General features: G+C 38.1%; 1 protein-coding gene across 2 annotated transcripts; it reads left to right on the top strand.

Annotated features, from left to right (window-relative positions):
• Positions 1–7,430: 7,430 nt before the first annotated feature.
• LOC149958823 (uncharacterized) lies at positions 7,431–8,228 on the top strand. Of its 2 annotated transcripts, XM_090165052.1 has the most exons (6): positions 7,431–7,615; positions 7,675–7,722; positions 7,779–7,863; positions 7,921–7,969; positions 8,021–8,113; positions 8,177–8,228. In XM_090165052.1, the coding sequence occupies exons 1-6, from the start codon at positions 7,584–7,586 to the stop codon at positions 8,185–8,187; spliced, it is 318 nt and encodes a 105-aa protein (XP_090021178.1). In that variant the 5' UTR covers positions 7,431–7,583; the 3' UTR covers positions 8,188–8,228. The 2 variants fall into 2 exon arrangements, with proteins under 2 accessions (XP_090021178.1, XP_090021179.1); XM_090165053.1 differs by lacking the exon at positions 8,177–8,228 and having other exon boundaries at positions 7,772–7,863; positions 8,021–8,076.
• Positions 8,229–22,803: the final 14,575 nt, after the last annotated feature.

The following is a 22,803-nucleotide window of genomic DNA, read 5'->3' as shown; positions in this document are numbered from 1 at the left end:
CCCGTCTCCCTTAACAATTTCCCTATCATTATACCCCGATAGAATATTTATATTTTTTTATTACATTTATTTTGTAGAAGTTTAGGATCCGATTTATCGGTAAGCACGGAGACTTCACTTTCCTCGGCCATTTTCGCGACTAAAGAATGCATGGATTTTGCATAAAAACCGCGAGAGGCGCATTTATACAAAATAAATTCGGCAAATATGGTTCTGCTTTTTTTACAGAGGGAAAGGCTATGGCAGATAGCGCATGCGCAGTCGTTCTTTTTATCTATAAGATAATTTACCCCCCTGCATGGTCACTTGCGTTGCCCTTTAAGCGAAGAACATTACACATGGACACTTCTCTCGTAAGATTGATATTATTTACTTTTGAGAATGATAAGTACAGAAATAAACTTACAAGTTATGATTGCAAACGGTGACAGCAGGCAAGTCGGGGTAGTCTGTAAATTCGACAGCCACGTCGACTACAGTCGGATATTCTTAATCGAAAATTATTTAAATTAATCGATTAAGTAAACGCATTGATAAACTGATCTAACAATAACAACTTTAATCGTCGATGTTAAAGATAATTCTACGTTATATTTATACTTTATCCAAGTCGAATATTTAATCGATTAAGTTGAATTCCTACCGAAAATATTCGATTAGTTTAGTCAAAACTAATAGACTTTTTAATCCAAAATGTAACCTACTTATTATAAGTTTTTGACCGCAAAATTAATCGATTAAAAACGTGATAATAATAAGCTATTGAAATTGTTAATATACTAAACCTTTCGTGTAAAAATCCTTTATTTAATTTAAAATATCTACTAAATATAACTTTAATTTATCCAATTTAATGCGCAAAACTAATCGATTTAAAACCAATAATAACCGATTTAAGTCATTTAATCAATTTAGAACAAATAATAACTATTTAAATTGTTTAACCAATTTAGAACAAATAATAACTATTTAAATTGTTTAATCAATTTAGAACAAATAATAACTATTAAAATTGTTTAATCGATTTAGAACAAATAATAACTATTAAAATTGTTCAATCGATTTAGAACAAATAATAACTATTAAAATTGTTTAATCGATTTAGAACAAATAATGACAGATTATAATTGTTTAAACGATTTAGAACAAATAATAACGATTATAATTGTCTAATCGATTTAGAACAGATAATAACTATTAAAATTGTTTAATCGATTTAGAACAAATAATAACTATTAAAATTGTTTAATCGATTTAGAACAAATAATGACAGATTATAATTGTTTAAACGATTTAGAACAAATAATAACGATTATAATTGTCTAATCGATTTAGAACAAATAATAACTATTAAAATTGTTTAATCGATTTAGAACAAATAATAAATATTAAAATTGTTTAATCGATTTAGAACAAATAATAACTATTAAAATTGTTCAATCGATTTAGAACAAATAATAACTATTAAAATTGTTTAATCGATTTAGAACAAATAACAGATAAATTGTTGAATCGATTTAGAACAAATAATAACCGATTAAATTTAATCGAGTTAGAACAAATAATAACTATTAAAATTGTTCAATCGATTTAGAACAAATAATAACTATTAAAATTGTTTAATTGATTTAGAACAAATAATAACAGATAAATTGTTGAATCAATTTAGAACAAATAATAACCGATTAAATTTAATCGAGTTAGAACAAATAATAACCAATTAAAATTGTTGAATCTACTTAGAACAAATAATAACCAATTAAAATTGTTTAATCTATTTAGAACAAATAATAACCAATTAAAATTGTTCAATCGATTTAGAACAAATAATAACTATTAAAATTGTTTAATCGATTTAGAACAAATAATAACAGATAAATTGTTTAATCGACTTAGAACAAATAATAACTATTAAAATTGTTTAATCGATTTAGAACAAATAATAACTATTAAAATTGTTCAATCGATTTAGAACAAATAATAACTATTAAAATTGTTTAATCGATTTAGAACAAATAACAGATAAATTGTTGAATCGATTTAGAACAAATAATAACCGATTAAATTTAATAGAGTTAGAACAAATAATAACCAATTAAAATTGTTGAATCTATTTAGAACAAATAATAACCAATTAAAATTGTTTAATCTATTTAGAACAAATAATAAACAATTAAAATTGTTTAATTGATTTAGAACAAATAAATAACCGATTGAAAGTCGTTTAATCGATTTAGAACAAATAATAACCTATTAAAATTGTTACTTTTCCAAAAATTATAAGTAGAAATGAAAATTCTACCTTGAAAGGTATCGAAGAACTCTATGACGTAGTAGAAAAAAATGCAGATGCAAGTGACAACCACAAAGAACCTCAAATATCGGGAACATTTATCCAAGGAATCAACCTCGGAATTTCGAGAAGATTTCTTGGGCAAATGAGTGAGCCTTGGCTTGTCCGAGCGCGGGTTGAAACCCTTGACCACCGGCGGCTGCCTCGGATAGACGCCGGAATGGACAGCCGGGTAATGGTCACTGTTGACCGACGACGAAACCGTGTGGTATTGATACGGGTTGAACACCTCTTTGTTGTTGTAGATATCCATCTCTAAAAAAAGGACTCGTTAAAAGTCAATGACATTTTGAAGACTTGAAACTTCAGTTGTTTATTTCGTTATATGAAATATTAGAACGCCTACGTGCTAGCAAAAAGAAAGCAATTTTATATATATAAGGTCTATAATTAACTACGAAACGTCTGAGACACAATTAGAAATATTGAACATATTTCTTAAGGTTTTTACTAGCTCTTAAAATTCCCCGACTTTCCCTTGACGTTGTTAGTAGCTCTTTAAATTCCCCGACTTTCCATTGACGTTGTTAGTAGCTCTTTAAATTCCCCGACTTTCCCTGGACGTTGTTAGTAGCTCTTTAAATTCCCCGACTTTCTCTTGACGTTGTTAGTAGCTCTTAAAACTCCCCGACTTTCCTTGGACGTTGTTAGTAGCTCTTAAACATCCCCGATTTTCCCTGGACATTGTTAGTAGCTCTTTAAATCCCCTTTCCCTGGACGTTGTTAGTAGCTCTTTGAATTCCTCGACTTTCCCTTGACGTTGTTAGTAGCTCCTTAAACTCCCCGACTTTCCATTGCCGTTGTTAGTAGCTCTTAAACCTCCCCGATTTTCCCTGGATATTGTTAGTAGCTCTTTAAATTCCCCGACTTTTCCTTGACATTGTTAGAAGTTCTCAAAATTCCCCGACTTAAAATTTCCCGACTACCTCTTGACGTTGTTAGTAGCTCTTAAAATTTCCCGACTTTCTCTTGACGTTGTTAGTAGCTCTTAAAATTTCCCGACTTTCTCTTGACGTTGTTAGTAGCTCTTAAAATTTCCCGACTTTCTCTTGACGTTGTTAGTAGCTCTTAAAATTCCCCGACTTTCCCTTGACGTTGTTAGTAGCTCTTAAAATTCCCCGACTTTCCCTTGACGTTGTTAGTAGCTCTTTAAATTTGCCGACTTTCGCTTGACGTTGTTAGTAGCTCTCAAAATTCCTCGACTTTCCCTTGACGTTGTTAGTAGCTTTTAAAATTCCCGGACTTTTCCCTAACTTTTTTAATAGTAATTAAACTTTCCTTTGGCATTTTTTCTAGCTCTTAAAATCCCTGGACATTTTTCTGACATTTTACTAGCTCTTAAAATTATCTAAAGTTTTTAGCAATGCCACTAGAAATTCCCTGACTTTTAGCTTACCTTTAGAATATTTTTTTTCAAACTCCCTGGCTCTTCCCAGCTTTCCAGGTTTTCCAGGTGTGGCAACCCTGTTTTATCAAAGTTTCCAGTCTGTTTCTATAAAAAACAAACTTTAAAATTACTAAAGAAGTAATTTTTTATACTTAACACGCGTCAGTACCAAAGTTTGAAGACGAAAGCGCAGAAACGTCTAATATAATTAAGAAATACTAATAATTTTTAATTTTAACAATTTATATTCTTGATAAGGTATAATATGATGCTACCGTTATCGAACTACGGTCTTATACTTTTAACGCCTTCCGTGTTGGCCAGCAATAAACTGGACAGCGAAACAGGCGAGGAGGGAGGGGAGCGTTGGTCATTCCGTGACTGACCGTTATAATTTTACCCCCTTTCTGAGCGAACAAAAGATTCCTTAACTGGTCAAACGCCAACAAGTCGTCCCACACTAAACGCGATAAATATCGGATCTTCTTAAACCGACTTATTTCCAAGAACGTATTAATGTTACTGAGAAAGGGTGAATGTACTACCTAGGCCAGACTTAATTAAACTAGTAACGCCATCTGTCGCGGATTTGTTTAAAAAATATTCCACGCAAAAATAAAGAATTGACTATTTTGTAATTTATAATTAATTCATTTAAATAAATCGTTATATTCAGCTTTAATGAGGAAGATTTTTATTTCAACTACGCTGAAGATGGCGCTACACGGCAGTAGGATCTTTCCCGATTCATTGGATTAAAGGCACGCGTTCCTAGTAACACGTGACACCAAGCACGGGTCGTGCGCCTCTACTAAACCGAAACGGGAAAGCCTCCTAAGCTACGTTCACACTTACCCCTAAATTCGCTTCCTTTAGATAACTGGTTTTTAAAACCAACGTGAGAAATCGCTTCGTGTTGGTTCGGGAAGCAACTCGTCCAAGTCGGTTCGCTTAGAATCGCTGTCAAAACGACAAGGCGGGGAAGTAAAATTGCTCGTATTTTCAAAAATAATGGGGATAAAAGTCTAAATAATGTCAAATAATATTACTATATTAGTAAACATGATTAACCAATTGTTTTGGGATACATTTTAGTATTTTCAAAATTCTAGTAATAATTTGAAATGGCGTTAAGCCTTGGCTATAAGCGAACCGGGTGAAGCGATTTTGCACGTGTGAACTAAGAATTATCGTAGGCGGTCAAAACTGGCATACAAACCGACCTAAACTGGGTTTTAGGCTCTAGTGTGAACGTGGCTCTAGTGTTGCGTGGCGCCATCTTCAGAGTAGCCGGACTAAAACGTTCGCTATTCAAAAGTTGCACATTTAAGTTACCTCGAAAGATAAAAGAATCGGCTCTTACGATCGATACTAGATGGCGCTATACAATTGGGGAAATTTAAGGTTTTTATTTGAGATTAAATAGGCGCTTAAATAAATCGTCCTCCCAGGAAATCGCAAAGAAGGGAATATATCCGAGAGCAAGGACCCGCAATTTATTGTTTATTATAGTGCTTGTTGAAATAATGGAAACGTTTCACCTGTAAACAGATCGTCATGTTTTTGTTAAGCCTTATTACGTCAAAAAAGCTACCTAGCCGTAAAGGTGAAAAATTTCCATTATTTCAACAAGCACTATAATAAACAATAAATTGCGGGTCCTTGCTCTCGGATATATTCCCTTCTTGGCGATTTCCTTGGAAGATGATTTACTGAAGCGCCTGTAAACTAGACTCCTACGTTCTCAGTAGCCTAAATACGTTCCTAATAATACATTATTAGGACAATAACCTAATATATACATAAATAAGTAAGTATTAAAGAAAATTAGAATACTCTAAATATATTTCTTAATCGTTTCTTTAGACAAACTCAGGGGCGTTACCGAAAGGGGTGGTTTTCGAGGTGTGGGAGTATTAGAATATCTAATTCTTACAACTCTATCCAACTTTTGGGATAAATTGTTTAAGAAAAAAATGAATTTCTAATAAAAGTACGAGCCAATCTTCATTTTGTCAACTAGGCCTCGTTTTTGTCAATTGACGTAATTAGACAGTAGCTTAGCCAAAAATTCGTCAAAGGATGGTCAGACTATACAAGTGTTGTTAATTTTCCGGAAAAATAAAATGCGGGAAAATTTCCTGAAAATGTTCCGGAAAATTTTCCGAATTGCAGAAAAATTTTCCGTAAATCGGAAAAATACAAAATTGAAACATAAATTACTTTTTAAGGGTTTTTAATGTTTTAAACTTTTTATCGATATAAAATTTCTAATATCAGTATAACATACTTTAAAACATGTTTAGTTTTACTTTCAGATTCGAAAAGATGAGGCGAAAATGCCGCTTTATTTAAATTTGCAAACAATGTATTAGACTAATCATGGAATGAAACATTTTCTTTATTATTTTCGGAAATTTCCCGCTCGGAAATTTTTCCGGAAAAAAGGTCTCGGTAATTTTCCGGAAAATCTTTCGACTTACAACACTAGACTATACCAAAAATTTGAAGTAGGGTGGAATTTAGTACAGTCAAAGCTACAGTGTGTCAGAATTTATAGCCCGGTGTACCTAGTAACAGAGACCATACCACCGGAGGCCTATCATCATAGTGCCCTACGCCAGCGTCCACCTAGCCCGGACAGGTGACAAATCCAGCATGGGTAGTAGTACCCTACTACTGATGATCGCACCTTTGACGCAAGCTACTCAACCCAGCAGAAGGTGCAGCAATGGGTGGACCAATTCCCACTTCGCACACAGCAGTGGGATTAAGAGTGGCTGCTGCCGACACCCTACCAGAAAAATAGGCCTGGCCAAGGATAAGCAAGATTATAGAGCGATTTTATAGATAACCAGAATTATAGATAAGGTCCTTTATCCATAATACCATTTTTTATAGATACCAAAATTATGGAGCGATTTTTATAGATCCACTGTACTTAACCTCGCCTTTTTTCCTTGCCTCCGGCGTTTTTACAGAGCCTCGCTCACCACCCGTCGTTTTATGGATACTTACAATGACCGTTCAAGCCGCTGACTTCTTCGCGCCAGGGGTCCCCCCTCTTTTTTCCCGACAATAGCAAGCCAAGAATGTTAAGACCTTTTCACATGAGCCAACTTTTCAAATCACAATGCTGAGTCAGCAAAAATGGATCAGTGACCCATTTTTTTCTCGCGTACTTTTTTGGTGGATCAACTCATCGAACTTATATTCACACGAACCAACTAGTTGACCCAACTCAAGTTGGCTCATCTAGTTGGGTCCAAAAGTTGGCTCGTGTGAAAAGGCCTTTACTCGCTCTTTTTTCGTAGGAATAAGTCTCTTGCACGACGCGCGTTCAATTGCCTAATATTAGTTGAATAACAAGACATATATTTTTTTCACTTTTTATTTTAATTTTGATAATACACCAGACTTGGTAACTGCGTAAAACACAAGAAGAACAAGTTATACGCTTGAAGAGCAGATGTCAGGTTACGCCTCTCAATTAGATTAGTATAGTCGCTTATAATATTGAACGGACTCGAATAACAACCAAATTTACGCATTACGTCCTGAAATATATCAGAATCTCCTTGGCCGAAATGGATCTCTTCAAAATCTTCGCTGTCAGGGTAGCCGGCAACTCGTTGAACGTGAAGTTTGAGAACTTCGAACATCGCTTTTACTCCTTTCTATGGAAGAAAAGTCGGGTATTGTCCCCTCGCCGTTTGGCCCGCGGCAGTTTCTACTTGCAGGTGCGGGTGATTCAACCCCTGCGGACACCCCCCTTCTCTCGACTTGCTCATTGTCATCTTTTTTGACCGCGAGTGCTAGAATTCTCTGGCTTCATTTCCAAAAATGTCATCCCAAGACGAGGAGCTAGAGTCAATGTAAGCTAAAATTTGGCCTATTTTTTATTTTACATTTCTTAAAAAATGATTTTCGTTAGTCCCGAAGTCCAGGGTACGGGCGGGGAATCTTGCAACATCGTCGTTGCGTAAGAAGAAATTTAACTAATCTAAATAAAAAAAATAATATTTCTTTAGCCTACAGCCGAGTTACCCGATGTGGTCCTGGACGCGGTACCACCCCCGCGAATTCCGGGGTACGGGCGTGGCCGTCCCGTCATCCCCGACCCGTAAGTTATTATCCTAAAAAATATCGGTAATTTTTTTAAATATATTTTTATCGCTAGCGGCTGTCAACTCTCCATTGGGCGGGGAGTATTCCGACATCGTCGTTGTGTAAGAAGAAATTTAACTAATCTAAATAAAAAAATAATAATATTTCTTTAGCCTTCAGCCGAGTTACCCGACGTGGTCCTGAACGCGGTCCAGGCCATACTAGCCGCGGCGCTGGCCGAGAGGGCCCATTAATTAATGTCTTGAGTATGTCTTACTTTTTTAATCGCTGCTCCGGAAAGTTTATTAAAACCTATTTCTTTTTTCCAGGTAAAATTTAAAAAAAATCAAATACTCGTTCTTATTCCACCTATAATTTTTTTGATACAATCAGTGATGGAAGGGTAAAAAAATAAGCCCCCTAGTATAGTTAGAAACCCCTTTAGTACTTATGTTAGATTATTTTTTTGAAATTTCAGCAGTATATTTCGGAATTTACTTAATAAAAAATCTTGCCCAGACGCGAGAATTTTTTTTTCCCCGGGGTGTATGAGTCATCCGAGGGATATTAATACCGGGTGGAGCTCCGGGGTTTGCGTCATTTCGTATTCGGGTTTCGAAGCGTTAAGATGTCTTACGATTTGGGTAGCAGAAAACAAGATGCAAACTTTCAGCGGAAAATCAATTTTCGCTGGCGTTTAGGAATAAATTCGTGTCTATCAATTGGTTTAAAAGGTGAGGACCTGGAAATATTCTTTTTCAACGACGTTACTCTCCAATCCTCGATATGCCTCCCGCCTGTAGCTTTTAATAAGATGTATCAAAATTGGTATCTCATTGAATCACATACTAGAGAAGTTGAGAAAAATAAATTTAGTCTCGAGCTTGCCAAAATTGGGGGTCGTACTTTTGAACTTCTAGCTAGTAAAGGGAACGTTACTCTTTTGGCGTATAAAAGTTTCGGGAAAAAAGAGGAATTCCAACTTGGCGAAGCGGGTATCCTAGCTTTAAATTTATGTATCCACGCCGTCGACAAACATTTGACTGAAATTGACTGTATTGAAGCGATGTTCGACGTTCTCAAACTTCACGTTCAACGAGTTGCCGGCTACCCTGACAGTGAAGATTTTGAAGAAATTCATTTCGGCCAAGGAGATTCTGATATATTTCCAGACGTAATGCGTAAATTTGGTTGTTATTCGAGTCCATTTACCATTATAAGCGACTATACTAATCTAATTGAGAGGCGTAACCTGACATCTGCTCTTCAAGCGTATAACTTGTTCTTCTTGTGTTTTACTCAGTTACCTAGTCTGGTGTATTATCAAAATTAAAAATAAAAAATGAAAAAAATATATGTCTTGTTATTCAACTAATATTAGGCAATTGAACGGGGGTCGTGAAAGAGACTTATTCCTACAAAAAAGAGCGAGCAACATTCTTGGCTTGCTATTGTCGGAAAAAAAAGGGGACCCCTGGGGCGTAGAAGTCAGCGGCTTGAACGGTCATTGTAAGTATCCATAAAACGACGGGTGGTGAGCGAGGCTCTGTAAAAACGCCGGAGGCAAGGAAAAAAGGCGAGGTTAAGTACAGTGGATCTATAAAAATCGCTCCATAATTTTGGTATCTATAAAAAATGTGGTTATGGGTAAAGAGACCTTATCTATAATTCTTGTTATCTATAAAATCGCTCTATAATCTTGCTTATCCTTGGCCAGGCCTATTTCTCTCCTACCTACGTAGGTAAAGAGTCAAACCCTTTGGAGGGGAACGACGAGCACACTGCAGCCCGCATAACCCGGCACAGCTGGCACCGGAGATCCCGGTGTGACTCCAAAAGGCCGGGAAACAGGACCGCCGTGCCCGCATATGGAGGCCCGCCGCCCCACAGCAGGCTACCCAATCCGCCGAGGTGGCCAGTTTGCACGGACCCTCTCCGATAGCCTGAGCCGAAGCTCAGTATCCAGCCCATACCTGGCCGAAGTCGGAGGTGCAGATAGGACCATTTGATCAGAGCTAACATATCCCAGTGCGCCACCACCCGCATGGGTTACCCCGACTCCCCGGTAAAGCCACCAGTTATTGCACACTCTAACCCATTTAGGGCCACAGTCAAAGCTACAACAAAACCGACTTCGGTCCTTGAACAACTATAAAATTTATTTAAGTATAATTTTAGCAATGGTTATTAAATGAATGTTGCGTGGCGCCATCTTCCGAATAGTTGGAGTTGAAATCTTCCTGTGTTAAAGGGAAACGGCCAAGCCAAATATCGCCGTATTTGCAAATCAAAAGATCAACAAGACGTTCAATATACTTACACGTACCTTATTTTGTCTTGAAAAAATTGTTTTTGGCCTAAAAAGTTGAATTGCAAAATAACGCCAAGTATTTGGGTTTGAATTTTCGCCGCCATCTTAAGGTGTATCGCCAGCGCCAGCGCCAGCACCACCTTAGTGAGCGATTTGCGAACTATCCTAACTTTTAAAATCGCGCAATTTAGGCTTAGTTCTCGTATAACTGGAACGCGCCGCGCGTGCAAAACAAATTTTTCGCGTCTTCGGCAGCGCGCGCTTTTACGTTGCTTTTCTGTCTCATTGATTTCTCACCAGGTGTCGCGGCGGACGCGCGCTTTTCAATTTCCCGAAATTTCTTTATTTTATTAAAAATTAACCACTTAATATTTTGTATGCGGTTTTCGCCATGACTTTTAGTTTTAAACGGGCTATAGGGCTATCTAACTGGTTAAAGCTTGACCGTTCCCCTTTAATGATTAAGTAGGGCCTAATTATCGTAGCATATTTGTTTAAGCTTCCTCAAATACATGCACTTTTGACCTATAGAATATTTTTTGGAATACATTTTAACGCTTGTAAAATCGAGTGTTATATTTTAAGAAATCTTCCTCGTCCTTTAGAAATATATATTATAATTCTAAATGCTATAAGCTGAATTAAAGTCTCTATAGAATAAAAAAAGATTCTTAAAGGGACTATGAAATAAATTTCACTTTAACGCACTATGGTTTGTTATTAACGAAGCTAACGCTTAAGCCTGGTGCCTCGCCTGGTGCCTGAAAAGTGAAATTCGTTGATCCACCATGAATGTATATAGAAACTTTCGTAAGGTCTAATTTGAACTTTAACCTTGAGACAAAGTTTCGACCTCTGAAAGTCTTCGTCGGATGTGATTGTGCAGAATAAACTTACGTCTACACTCAGCTACAAGTTTTCCGTTCACGGTTCCAAGAGAGTCGATTAACACGTGTAATATCAAGATTATTCAACTATATGGTTGAATAACTACCCTATACCCGAAATAGAAGCGCCTGTCCTACAAAAATTCCGATTGTCTTCCCCCCCCCCCCCCCGCCTAAGCAGACAAGTGTTCAATTTATACGAATTTGCCGACAGCGCCATCTATTAGTAGAAAAATAATAAACAAATATGGTCAGGACTAGAAACATATTTATATCGCTTTCTCAACTGTGAATAAGGTAGAAAAGTCTGAGAAACTAACGAAGATCAGGGAAATCATAAAAAATTGTAGAGGTTAACGGTAATAGTAAGTGTAGGGAGCTGTTGGCTCGCGTGGCATGTTGGGCTTGCCACTACCGTCCTACGCATTGTAACCCGGCCATCTGTTTAAAGGCATTAAAAGTCGCTTGATGACTTGGGCCTAAGGTGGTGCCTTGGGTATTAGCCTAGCTGATTATTATTATTATTATTATTATTATTATGGAAACTTTTTACGTGTAAACAGAACGTCGTGTTTTTTCTTTTCACCTGTATTATTATTATTATTATTATTATTATTAAATAATGTTTTGACCAACAAAATATTTAAAAAACTAGGAAAATCTCATCTTGGTTAACTTTATAGTCTCGCGGCTCCTGGGAAAGTAATTTATCAAATTAATTTAATTTTATGCCACAAAATAAATTATTCTATATAAATATTTATTTTAATTTAATTGCATAATTATATTTTGTTAATTATATTATCTAATAATTTGAATCGCCTAGATGGCGCTGGGGTGGCCAAAAGCGACCGATATCCAAGCTTATAGTTGAATAACCTTGGTAATATTTTAGACGGACAGACGGGAAGGTCGTCACTTGCAAGTCTTTCTCAATATTAGTGTCAGGTAAAAGCTTTATCACGAAAAGTGGCGTTATTATTCGGGGCGGAAAAAACAAGCGTAATTAGCCGCCCGAAACATTAGAAGACTCTTAAGGAGCTACTCGAGAAAACGCTCTCGCCATTGCCTACGTTATATATCTCACGGCCTACGCGATACGCCCTTCGCGACCGACGCCAATTTCGCGTCCGTCCGCCAGATGTCGCCAAAATGGATTTGAGATAGTTGATTAGTTGGAAGGCGTTTTACCTAGTGCTCGGATTTCGATTAATTTTTATAAATGAATAAAATAAGCTCGGCGATATTTAAATAATATTTATTTAAATAACCAATAGTTGAATAAAAATTGTAAAATGTTTAAATAATCGAAAGTGGATAAGCCTATTATTTAAATAAAACAAACAATTATTTAAATAAATGCCACTTTTATTCAAATAAATGCTTGGTTGCGTAAAAAACATAATTCAATAAGGACGATTCGTTTGCCCCTTGCACCGCCGCTACGCTCGACACTCTTAGGAGTAAGCATCCGTCAGGTTCTGATCACGACGACTATTCCTTCGAGTCCGGAACAAATTTGTGTTCCTTACCGCACCTTACTGTTTCTGATTCGGGCGTCCGCTCCGCCATTTTATCTTTCCCAGCCGGGTCTGCTGGTGGTCTCGACGCTCTTTCACCACAACATTTGAAGGACCTTACTGGGCCGGGTTCAGGGGCGGCTGGCGGCTGTCTCTTGAAATCTCTTGCCAATCTCTGTAATTTGATGCTCGGTGGCCTCGTCCCTCAGGAGATTTGCCCTGTCCTGTACGGCGCTTCTCTTTGCGCTCTGAAGAAAAAGGACGGTGGCGTTCGGCCAATCGCTGTGGGTCACACTATTCGTCATTTGGTCGCTAAATTGGCCTGCTCCCATATTGCTCCCACCCTTGACCCTTCTCTCCGTCCAACACAGTTGGGGTTTGGTCGCTAAATTGGCCTGCTCCCATATTGCTCCCACCCTTGGCCCTTCTCTCCGTCCAACACAGTTGGGGTTTGGGACCCGTTGGGGGGGGGGGGGGGGGCTGAAGCTGCTTCTCACTCCGCCCGCCGATACGTTAACCACCCGCATCTCAGTCCTACGGTTTTACTGAAAATTGATTTCCTCAACGCTTTCAACATGATTCGTCGTGATCGTCTTCTCGCGTGCGTCCTGCAGGATATTCCCGATCTCTATCCGTTCTTGCGCTAGTGCTATAAGGATCCGTCGCTTCTTACGTATGGAGAATCTTTCATTTCTTCGGAACGCGGTGTTCAGCAAGAGGACCCGTTGGGCCCGGCTCTTTTCTGCCTTGTCGTGCAAAAAGCAAAAAGTGGCTTCCCGGATGAAGTCTACCCTAAATATTTGGTATCTCGATGATTCATCCTTGGGCGATGCCCCGGATGTAGTCAAGGCAGACCTACTACTTCTTCAGGAGCTTTCGGCGGACATTGGCCTCGAGCTAAACCCATCGAAGTGCGAGCTCCTTATTTTAAATCCAGGCGTTTACGATGATGACTATTTTACGTCCCTTTTCGACTCGGCCGCCCCTGGCATAAAAATTATAGCTCGTTCCAATTATGTCCTTCTCGGTGCGCCACTCTCCGACGAAGCCATTTCCGCTTGTCTCGCGTCTAAAACTGACGCTTTGAAAATCATGTCGGAGAACCTTCAGGAAATTCCGGCCCATCACGGCTTTTTCCTTTTGAAAAACTCCTTGGCCATTCCCAAACTCTCGTACGTGCTCCGTAGTGCCCCGGTGTGGAGATGCGTAGACGGCCTAAAAGCATTCGATGAGACCCTACGGCTCGCGCTTCAGGCCGTTACCAATACTTTGTTGGACGAGGCTCCTTGGGAGCAATCATCTCCTCCCGTGTCCAAGGGTGGCCTCGGTGTCCGTCACGCTTCCAAACTCGCTCTCCCCGCCTTTCTTTCTTCCGCCACCAGTGTCGCGGATCTCATTCAAGCTAGCCTACCGGACTGCGTATCCGCCACGCGTGACTCGGTAATTCATGACGGTGTTCAGCGATGGGAACGCCTGTCGGAAGCGCCATTACCTTCTCCCGATCAGTGGTCCCATCAACGTGTGTGGGAACGTTTATTCCCATTCGACCGAAATCCCATTCGACCGAAAGAATTTTAAAATGTAGCCCAATTGGCGGGGTGATTTGGTATTTTATTTATAAGGTATGTACTATCGAAGATCCATGTTTAGGTTAGGTTAGGTTAGGTTAGGTTAGAGTTGGTTAAGTTTACTATTTCAGTTTTGGTTCAGTTACTTTTCTTGACTAGGTGAAGATAAAAATATAATTCATGCTCATTCCATTTTATTTTCAAATAAATGCATAGTACAAAGATATTAAAATGGCATAGCTAAATTCATAGCTACTGCATCTAGTAGGGAGAGTGCTACTTCATTTTGAGGTTAAGACGGAATAAATAATTATTATTGATGTATAAATACCCTCCTTTATTAGCTATCCGCTCCATTGCAAACGACTTCAGTAACTAAATTGAAAACATAGCAAAAGCCAATTTATATAGCAGCGTTCGGTCGAATGGGACACATAAAAACCGCACGTTTCGGCGGAATTCGGTCGAATGGGACACCTCAAAAACCGCCTTCGGTCGAATGGGATTTCGGTCGAATGGGACTAAAGCGTGTGGGAAGGCCCTCTTTTTGCCAAATCTTCGTGTTTCTTGGCTGGTACGGCTCACAGTGATAGAGATAAAGCCCGGCTCCTCTCCGTATCCTCCAAGGAATCTGGCTGTTGGCTCAACGCTCTACCATCGCCGGCCTTGGGTACTTTCTTGGACGACGATTCGTTTCGTATCGCCGTCGGCCTTCGTTTAGGCGCCCGCATTTGCGCCCCGCACATTTGTAATTGTGGCAGCCCCGTTGATTCGTTCGGGGCGCGTGGTTTAAGCTGCAAGAAGAGTTCGGGTCGTCTCTCTCGCCATGCCGCTGTCAACGACATTTTCAGGCGAGCTTTTGTCAAAGCCGGCGTTCCTTCCGTCCTTGAGCCTCCGGGTCTATCGCGGGACGACGGAAAACACCCGGATGGGTTGACTTTGGTTCCCTGGTCTGGCGGGAAATCTCTAGTATGGGATTTCACTTGTACGGATCCCCTGGCTCCATCGTATCTGGCCTCTTCCTCCTCAGCCCCTCTCTGGGCCGCTACCCAGGCTGAATTCCGGAAGAAGGCCAAATACTCCGGCTTGGAGAACCGATACATGTTTCGGGCCGTTGCCATTGAAACTCTTGGATCTCTCGGGGGAGAAGGCTTAGCCTTGACCCATGCCATAGGTCGGCGTCTTCGTGAGGCTACAGGCGAGCCGCGTTCAGTTGCTTTCCTCCTACAAAGAATAACGATCGCCGTACAACGAGGCAACGGGGAATATTTGCATTGTTAAAAGTATTTTTCTTGTACATATTTCTATTTACATAATAAAAAAAAACCATTTCATGGGCTTGCAAAAAAAAGTTAAAATGATATTCTTTTACCAACGTTTTTTAAATAAATGGAAAAATTTGTGGATAATGAATAAACAATTCCGAGCACTAGTTTTACCACACCAAATTATTAAAAAGAAGCACTGATTTAAACTACACTTATCTACCGTTTTACTTTCAAAAACTCGGCCAACATTCAGAAAAAAAAATAAAAAAAACAAAACATTCATGAAAACAATTTCGTATTTTTGAATAATCCACAAATTCTAAGATTGAAATCCATCAAAACTAAGAGAAAAATCCACAAAATCCCAGAAGAAAAATCACCAAATCCAAGAGGAAAATCTACAAAATTCCAGAGAAAAATCCCCAAAATTCAAGAGGAAAATTTACAAAATCCATGAGAAAATCCAAAAAAACCAAATCCATATTATCCAAGAGGAAAATCCAAATAATTCAACAGGAAAATCTACAAAATCAAAGAGAAAAATCCAAATAATTCAACAGGAAAATCTACAAAATCAAAGAGAAAAATCCACATCCAAGAGGAAAATCTTAAAAATCCAAGAGGAAAATCTACAAATCCAAGAGAAAAATCCACATAATCTAAGAGGAAAATCCAAGAGGAAAATCTACAATATCCAAGAGGAAAATCCACAAAATCCAAGAGGAAAATCCACAAAATCCAAGAGGAAAATCTACAAATCCAAGAGAAAAATCCACAAAATCCACAAAATCCAAGAGGAAAATCTACAAATCCAAGAGAAAAATCCACATAATCTAAGAGGAAAATCTACAATATCCAAGAGGAAAATCCACAGATCCGGAAAATTAAAGAAAAAAATCCACAAATCTACCAAAAAATAAGAATCCAATACCAGGATTTCTTAACACTACGGGTGGATTTTTTAAAAATCCGCGAATCCAAGAGAAATATCCCTTGTATTTGCAAATCCCGTTAATTTTTCTTTGAATGTCCCAAACTGTGCCTCAAATAAAAATAGCTTGGTATATTTCGTAGGCCGTGACAAATTTCCCCTTTTTTCTATTGTGCTATATAATATACCAAAGTAAGGTATAATTCTGAAGAATTGCCAATTTCAATGTCACCAAACCTATAACGACAAAAGAGGAAACATGGACAAGAAAGTGGACATTAATGGGGCAAACGTGTTCGACAAATAAACCTGGCAAACGTTTTCCCGCGAAATCGAAAATCGAAATCTACTCTAAAAAGGCGTATTTTAAATTTGTTTAAAACGTTGTATTTTTTTGAAAATAAAATAACTACTGTCATAAGTAACGTATCGTTTATAAGTATGACAATCTTATTGTTTTAATGCTATTTTATGTACGAACCTTTTTTTGACACTGACACTCTCGTCTGAACTGACAATGTGAGTACAGAGATCCTATATAACTACGCTAAAGGAGACATGAAACACTACGCTAGAGCAATGGTAAAGTGTCTTTGCTACGCCAGCGCCTCAGTGGCAGCTAGGAGCAACAAACACAGTACCCCACACAAGGAGAACGCAACCCGTCAAAAGTCGTGGATTTTCTTGTGTACAGTTTTCATTGGTTAGACGCTTTAGCGCCTGCTGCCGTCGGAAGGGGAAAATTCGGAAATTGTCTTCCCCCACCCGTAAAACGTTCAGCGTAAAGGCTCGTCTAATGAAATTCATACACAACACCGCGTTAGCGTGTTTAAAGGCTAGGCTGGCTAGCTGCGTTCTCCTTGTGTTTGTTGCTCCTAGGTGGCAGGGAATAAAAACATTTCCCATAAATTATAACGTGTTTCTGGTTAGTTTTACTCCATTCAACTAGATGCCGAAACGGCCTCCCGAGAAACTTGCATATCTACCCTAGCGTAGCTATATTGGACCTCTGGAATCCATACCTCTACTTGGAATGCTTTTCCTGCCGTATCGCCCCGCCTACGAGATAAAAATCCCCTCTGCGCGCGCCCCCCTCTCACGTTGTTGTTTGTTAAGTTAACATAGTGACGTCAAAAAAACCGTCCGCCACATCGAGACGAAAATCTGCCGCGATAAGCATTTCTACTTGGGAATATTTTAGACGCTAGGGGTCTCTCTGCTGAACTAAACCATGAAACATGATTACGCAATTGCTCTGAAAATTCGTTGGGTGATAATTTGGTTGAATGTCATACTTCTGCTATATGTTACTTATGCTACGATGCATACTTCCCTTGATTGGGGAAAACACTACACTTTGACCTTAACCAATCAACGAAGAAGCTTATTAATAAAATCATATTAGTAACAAAATATTCTATATATATGTACATATTTTTTTAAAGATTTTTGTAATAGAATATACAGGATTTTAACTCAAAATCGATACAGAGTCAATTACTCAAAATGTGTTTCAGGTTACATAGAGCGTGCAGGTGGACAATTGTCAAAGAAAATTTCAATGACCTTGAACCAGGTCTTCAAGGTCATTTAAAATTTATCTCGAGAACCATTAGGATTAGAAGAATGGTCCCAATTAGAAATGTGTTCCACGTCTTATTTGAAGTCTAAACAGCTTTGATCATATCTGATTTGACCAATGAAAAGCCGAGAAATGTTAGACCAAAAACCATAAGGTCGTGTGTGGTATTCTAATCAAGATACGACATTTATATATATAAACAAAATATTTCGAGTACACTAGTAAACTAACTAGTCCCTTTTTACGTATATTAATTGTTCATGCACCAATTGGCGAGAAGCGAATAAGACCTTATATACGAAAATATAATAAATATAATAAACTAAATTAGGGGTTAAGGTTTGTCAAGGTCCTACAACTACCCCATAAATGTCACCTTAATAAACTCGCCAAAGTCAGTGCATGAAAACTGTCATCAAATCTGACGTGTAATTTGTTTCCTGACAAGGGCGTTGTACATCGGAGAGTAATTTCCTGAACTAAATATATCTATTACCCTGACCAAAGTTAAAGTTTCGCCTGTTAAGGCAGGGACTACGAAGGCAAACTAATCAATGAACCAGATTGGCCGTGTAAACAACGTCTAATACGCAGCCTTCCGTGATACGAACGAGTGGAAAATTTCTTTATCGAAAACAAGAATGACAAACGTGTGAATTTCCCAGCCTGCGATAATTTTAGTAAAATAACAAGCCGTTGGACTACGTTTGACAATAGCAATTTCCCTGAATAAATATGAGAATTGGTAGTACTGTGACCCCAAAAGTGAACACGTTTTTACCATCCATTTTAAAAGGAATGTAAAGCGTTTTCCCTCAAGAATACGCGCGAGAGGGCTGCGTGGAAATGGTTTTTTGCCTTTACCACGGTTATGGAAATACCGCGGGAATGGACAAGGATCAGATTCATATCTTGTTTTCGGTTAAGGATAAGGAATGGATGGAAACGGTCATTTTGAGTTCGGGAACGGTCGGGAATGGGTTTTTCTTTTTGAATCCTTTGAATGGAAACGTTAGGGAATGGGCGGGAATGAAAATGGAATGGAAGTGGTTGGAAAGACAAATATTAGAACGGAAATGCGATGATTATGGATATTGTTACATTGGGAATGGGCGGGAATAAGAAACATCTATGCAAATGGAATGGAAGTGGTTGGAAAGACAAGTATTAGAACGGAAATGGGATGATTATGGATATTGTTACATTGGGAATGGGCGGGAATAAGAAACATCTATGCAAATGGAATGGAAGTGGTTGGAAAGACAAGTATTAGAACGGAAATGGGATGATTATGGATATTGTTACATTGGGAATGGGCGGGAATAAGAAACATCTATGCAAATGGAATGGAAGTGGTTGGAAAGACAAGTATTAGAACGGAAATGGGATGATTATGGATATTGTTACATTGGGAATGGGCGGGAATAAGAAACATCTATGCAAATGGAATGGAAGTGGTTGGAAAGACAAGTATTAGAACGGAAATGGGATGATTATGGATATTGTTACATTGGGAATGGGCGGGAATAAGAAACATCTATGCAAATGGAATGGAAGTGGTTGGAAAGACAAGTATTAGAACGGAAATGGGATGATTATGGATATTGTTACATTGGGAATGGGCGGAAATAAGAAACATCTATGCAAATGGAATGGAAGTGGTTGGAAAGACAAGTATTAGAACGGAAATGGGATGATTATGGATATTGTTACATTGGGAATGGGCGGAAATAAGAAACATCTATGCAAATGGAATGGAAGTGGTTGGAAAGACAAGTATTAGAACGGAAATGGGATGATTATGGATATTGTTACATTGGGAATGGGCGGGAATAAGAAACATCTATGCAAATGGAATGGAAGTGGTTGGAAAGACAAATATTAGAACGGAAATGGGATGATTATGGATATTGTTTCAATTCATTGATTCACCTTTGACTGTCCTAATTTATACTCCGTTTAATATAAGTAACATTATAATTTTAAGAAAATAGCAAGCAATTAGAATAAGATAAATTAAATTAAAATATTAATAAATATAAGCATTTGTAGTATTGTGAAATGGGAAAAGTTTTAATAAGGAATTATCTTTTCACAGTAACGTTACAAAGTATCGAAATAGCGCCACCTAATGGGGAATTTTGGTACTGCATTTCCTGGAAGAATGTTTACAATTTGCGTTCAAGGCTTCGAATTTTCAAAAAAGGAAGCTAACGCTTGCTTAAGCACAATAATAATTATTGAATAGGAATATAAAATTTATATAAACACTCTTCTCGTCTTTATAGACCTATAAACGCGGTTTGTTGACTTTATTAATTGACATTTTCTGGGTACTTTCGGATTTTCTGAGTTGGAATTTGACGGACCAATAGAGTCAAACAAAGAATTTTCCCGTTGAAAAAATTACGATTATCATCCCATTTCCCTTCGATTATACGTCCTTTAACCATTCCCATTCCATTTGAAATAGTTTTAAAATACCGCCCATTCCCGGATTCAAAGTATTGGCTTTCCATTCCCGCCCATTTCCGGATTCAAAGTATTGGCTTTCCATTCCCGCCCATTTCCGGATTCAAAGTATTGGCTTTCCATTCCCGCCCATTTCCGAATTAAAAGTATTGGTTTTCCATTCCCGCCCTTTTCCGAATTAAAAGTATTGGCTTTCCATTCCCGCCCATTTCCGAATTAAAAGTATTGGTTTTCCATTTCTTTTCATTTCCGGATTAAAAGTATTGGCTTTTAAGTTTCTCATTTTCGGGAATATTTTACTGAGAGCTAGTAACGAATTAACGTCATCACAAGAAGAAAATCTCCCCCTAGCGAGGCGCTGTCAAAGGCTACGTGTGATGTGTCGCGTTAGCAAGCGGACGCTAAACGGCGACGAAGCCCGTAATGCAGTCTGTCTCGTGAATAGCTCTCAGTAAAATCTTTGCATGTGAAGAATAGGATGTGTCACACTTATGTAATAATATTATACACTTATGCTAAAAGTATTTATACACAAGCTCAAACTAGACTAAAAATTAAGCTAACCAAAAATTAACGTTGTCAAATGTAGGTCAAAATACGAAAAGCCTTTAAGCCTAACTTCTTTAAACTCAATTAAAACTTACCATAAGTACCATAATAACGATAAGTATGACAATTAACGAGATTTACAACCAAACTGATTTTCATAGTTATTGCGTAATCAAGATGTTTTCTCAGCACAGAGCCCTCTAGTGTCTAAAATACGCGAGACTTCCGCTAAGCCGAAATATCTGGTTTCCGATAGATAGGCGAAATCATAGAAATCTTATAACATAGAATGATTCCGTATAAATACAAAATGGGCCAATTACATTTTCGGAGGTTTCGTCATTATCAGCCAATCACGATTGAAAGAGTTATTACGGCAACGACTCGTTGCCATCTAGTTTGAGTTACTGAAAATAATAATTCGATTTTAGATTTCGTCACCTTAAGAACCCACATTTGATTGGCCCACGTCAATCGAGTCACGGCCCCCTGCACGCGCTCACGTAAGCGCGTGCAGGGGGCCGTGATCGAGTTTAATGTAGTTTTTAAACATGGTAGACTGTTTCTTTACTTAAAAGTTAGGCCCATGTCAGGCCTAGGCTTAAATATTTTCAAAGCGAACCTAAACGAAATCTTATTTATCTTCATCACAATGGCATTTAAATATTCCTTATAATAAGTAAATATGAAACAAAACAAAAAGTTAAACAAATTTTTCCACTATTATTAAATAAAAATCCAAAAACGTTGAAGCAGAGATGAAGTGATTCATGTGAAAAAATTCCAGCAAAAACCTATGGGAATTCTGCGAGCTTGGATCGGATGGATCCTGTAAAAATCGTCTGAGCTTCTACTATTTTTAACCGCCATGTTATGGCGCTAGCGGCTTGCCGTAATTAATGAATGGCTGCTGATTGGCTGAAGCTTAAGCAAAGACTATATAATCATTAGTCGTTGCTACAAAATGTCTTGGCGTCAGGTTCTCCCGTAGACCGGAGCATTCTAGGTAGGAGTATAAGATTTCTATGGGCGAAATATTCGGCTAAAATGATAAAAATTAAAAAAGTTTTTCTCGGCGCCACGAGCTCATATTTTTTTAACACGCGTGATTCGCACGCGGTCAAAACAAATCCAAAGCCCCTCGCGACTCCAGAACGTGCTCTCCGATATTAGGCTTAAATTTTTATTAAAAAGTAGTCATCCAAAACGGTAAGTCGCGAGTCCAAGTCACAGCTTGAAGAGAGTATCAGTGCCGAAAAAAGGTTCGGTTAGAAAATTAGCATTTAAGTAATAGGAAGTGTCATACTTATTGTTATTATATTACTTACCAATAATACATTATCAAGGATGCATATATTTTTACGGTCGGGAGAATCATGATCTAGGAAAAAACGTCACTGGTCGGAAGAAACCAATCGGATACCGGGCTGATTTGATTTAATTTAGGGGGGAAGTAGGTTACTAATCGAAGCGTGAGGAGAATTATAGCTCTTTCTATAAAATAATATATATGCATACATTTATAAAAAGTGTTATTTTTTTGAGCGCGCGCTTCCTAATATTTCCGTGTAGAGGGTCTCGTGCGTTTTCGCACGAGCTCAACAAAAACAAAAATATGCGCGCGCTCTCTAACTTTCACTGCACGATGAATCTAACGTAATCACGTGACCTCTCGTATTTTATATAAAGAGCTATTCTGCCGTGCAAAGCACAAAAGCATTAACGACCAAAACCCAAATATGGAGAAAACCCGCAAAATTCAAACTTTCTTTGCCTTAAGATACCCCAACTTACTTCTTTCCAGTTTATATAGTAGACTTGGATTTTTCAACTCAAATTATATTCTGGTACTAAACAATTTGCAGGCC

The sequence above is a fragment of the Leiobunum rupestre genome, chromosome 2 (assembly GCF_980474605.1).
Source record: "Leiobunum rupestre chromosome 2, qqLeiRupe1.1.hap1, whole genome shotgun sequence".
Taxonomy (NCBI): domain Eukaryota; kingdom Metazoa; phylum Arthropoda; class Arachnida; order Opiliones; family Sclerosomatidae; genus Leiobunum; species Leiobunum rupestre.
This window is presented reverse-complemented; position numbering and strand designations above follow the sequence as displayed.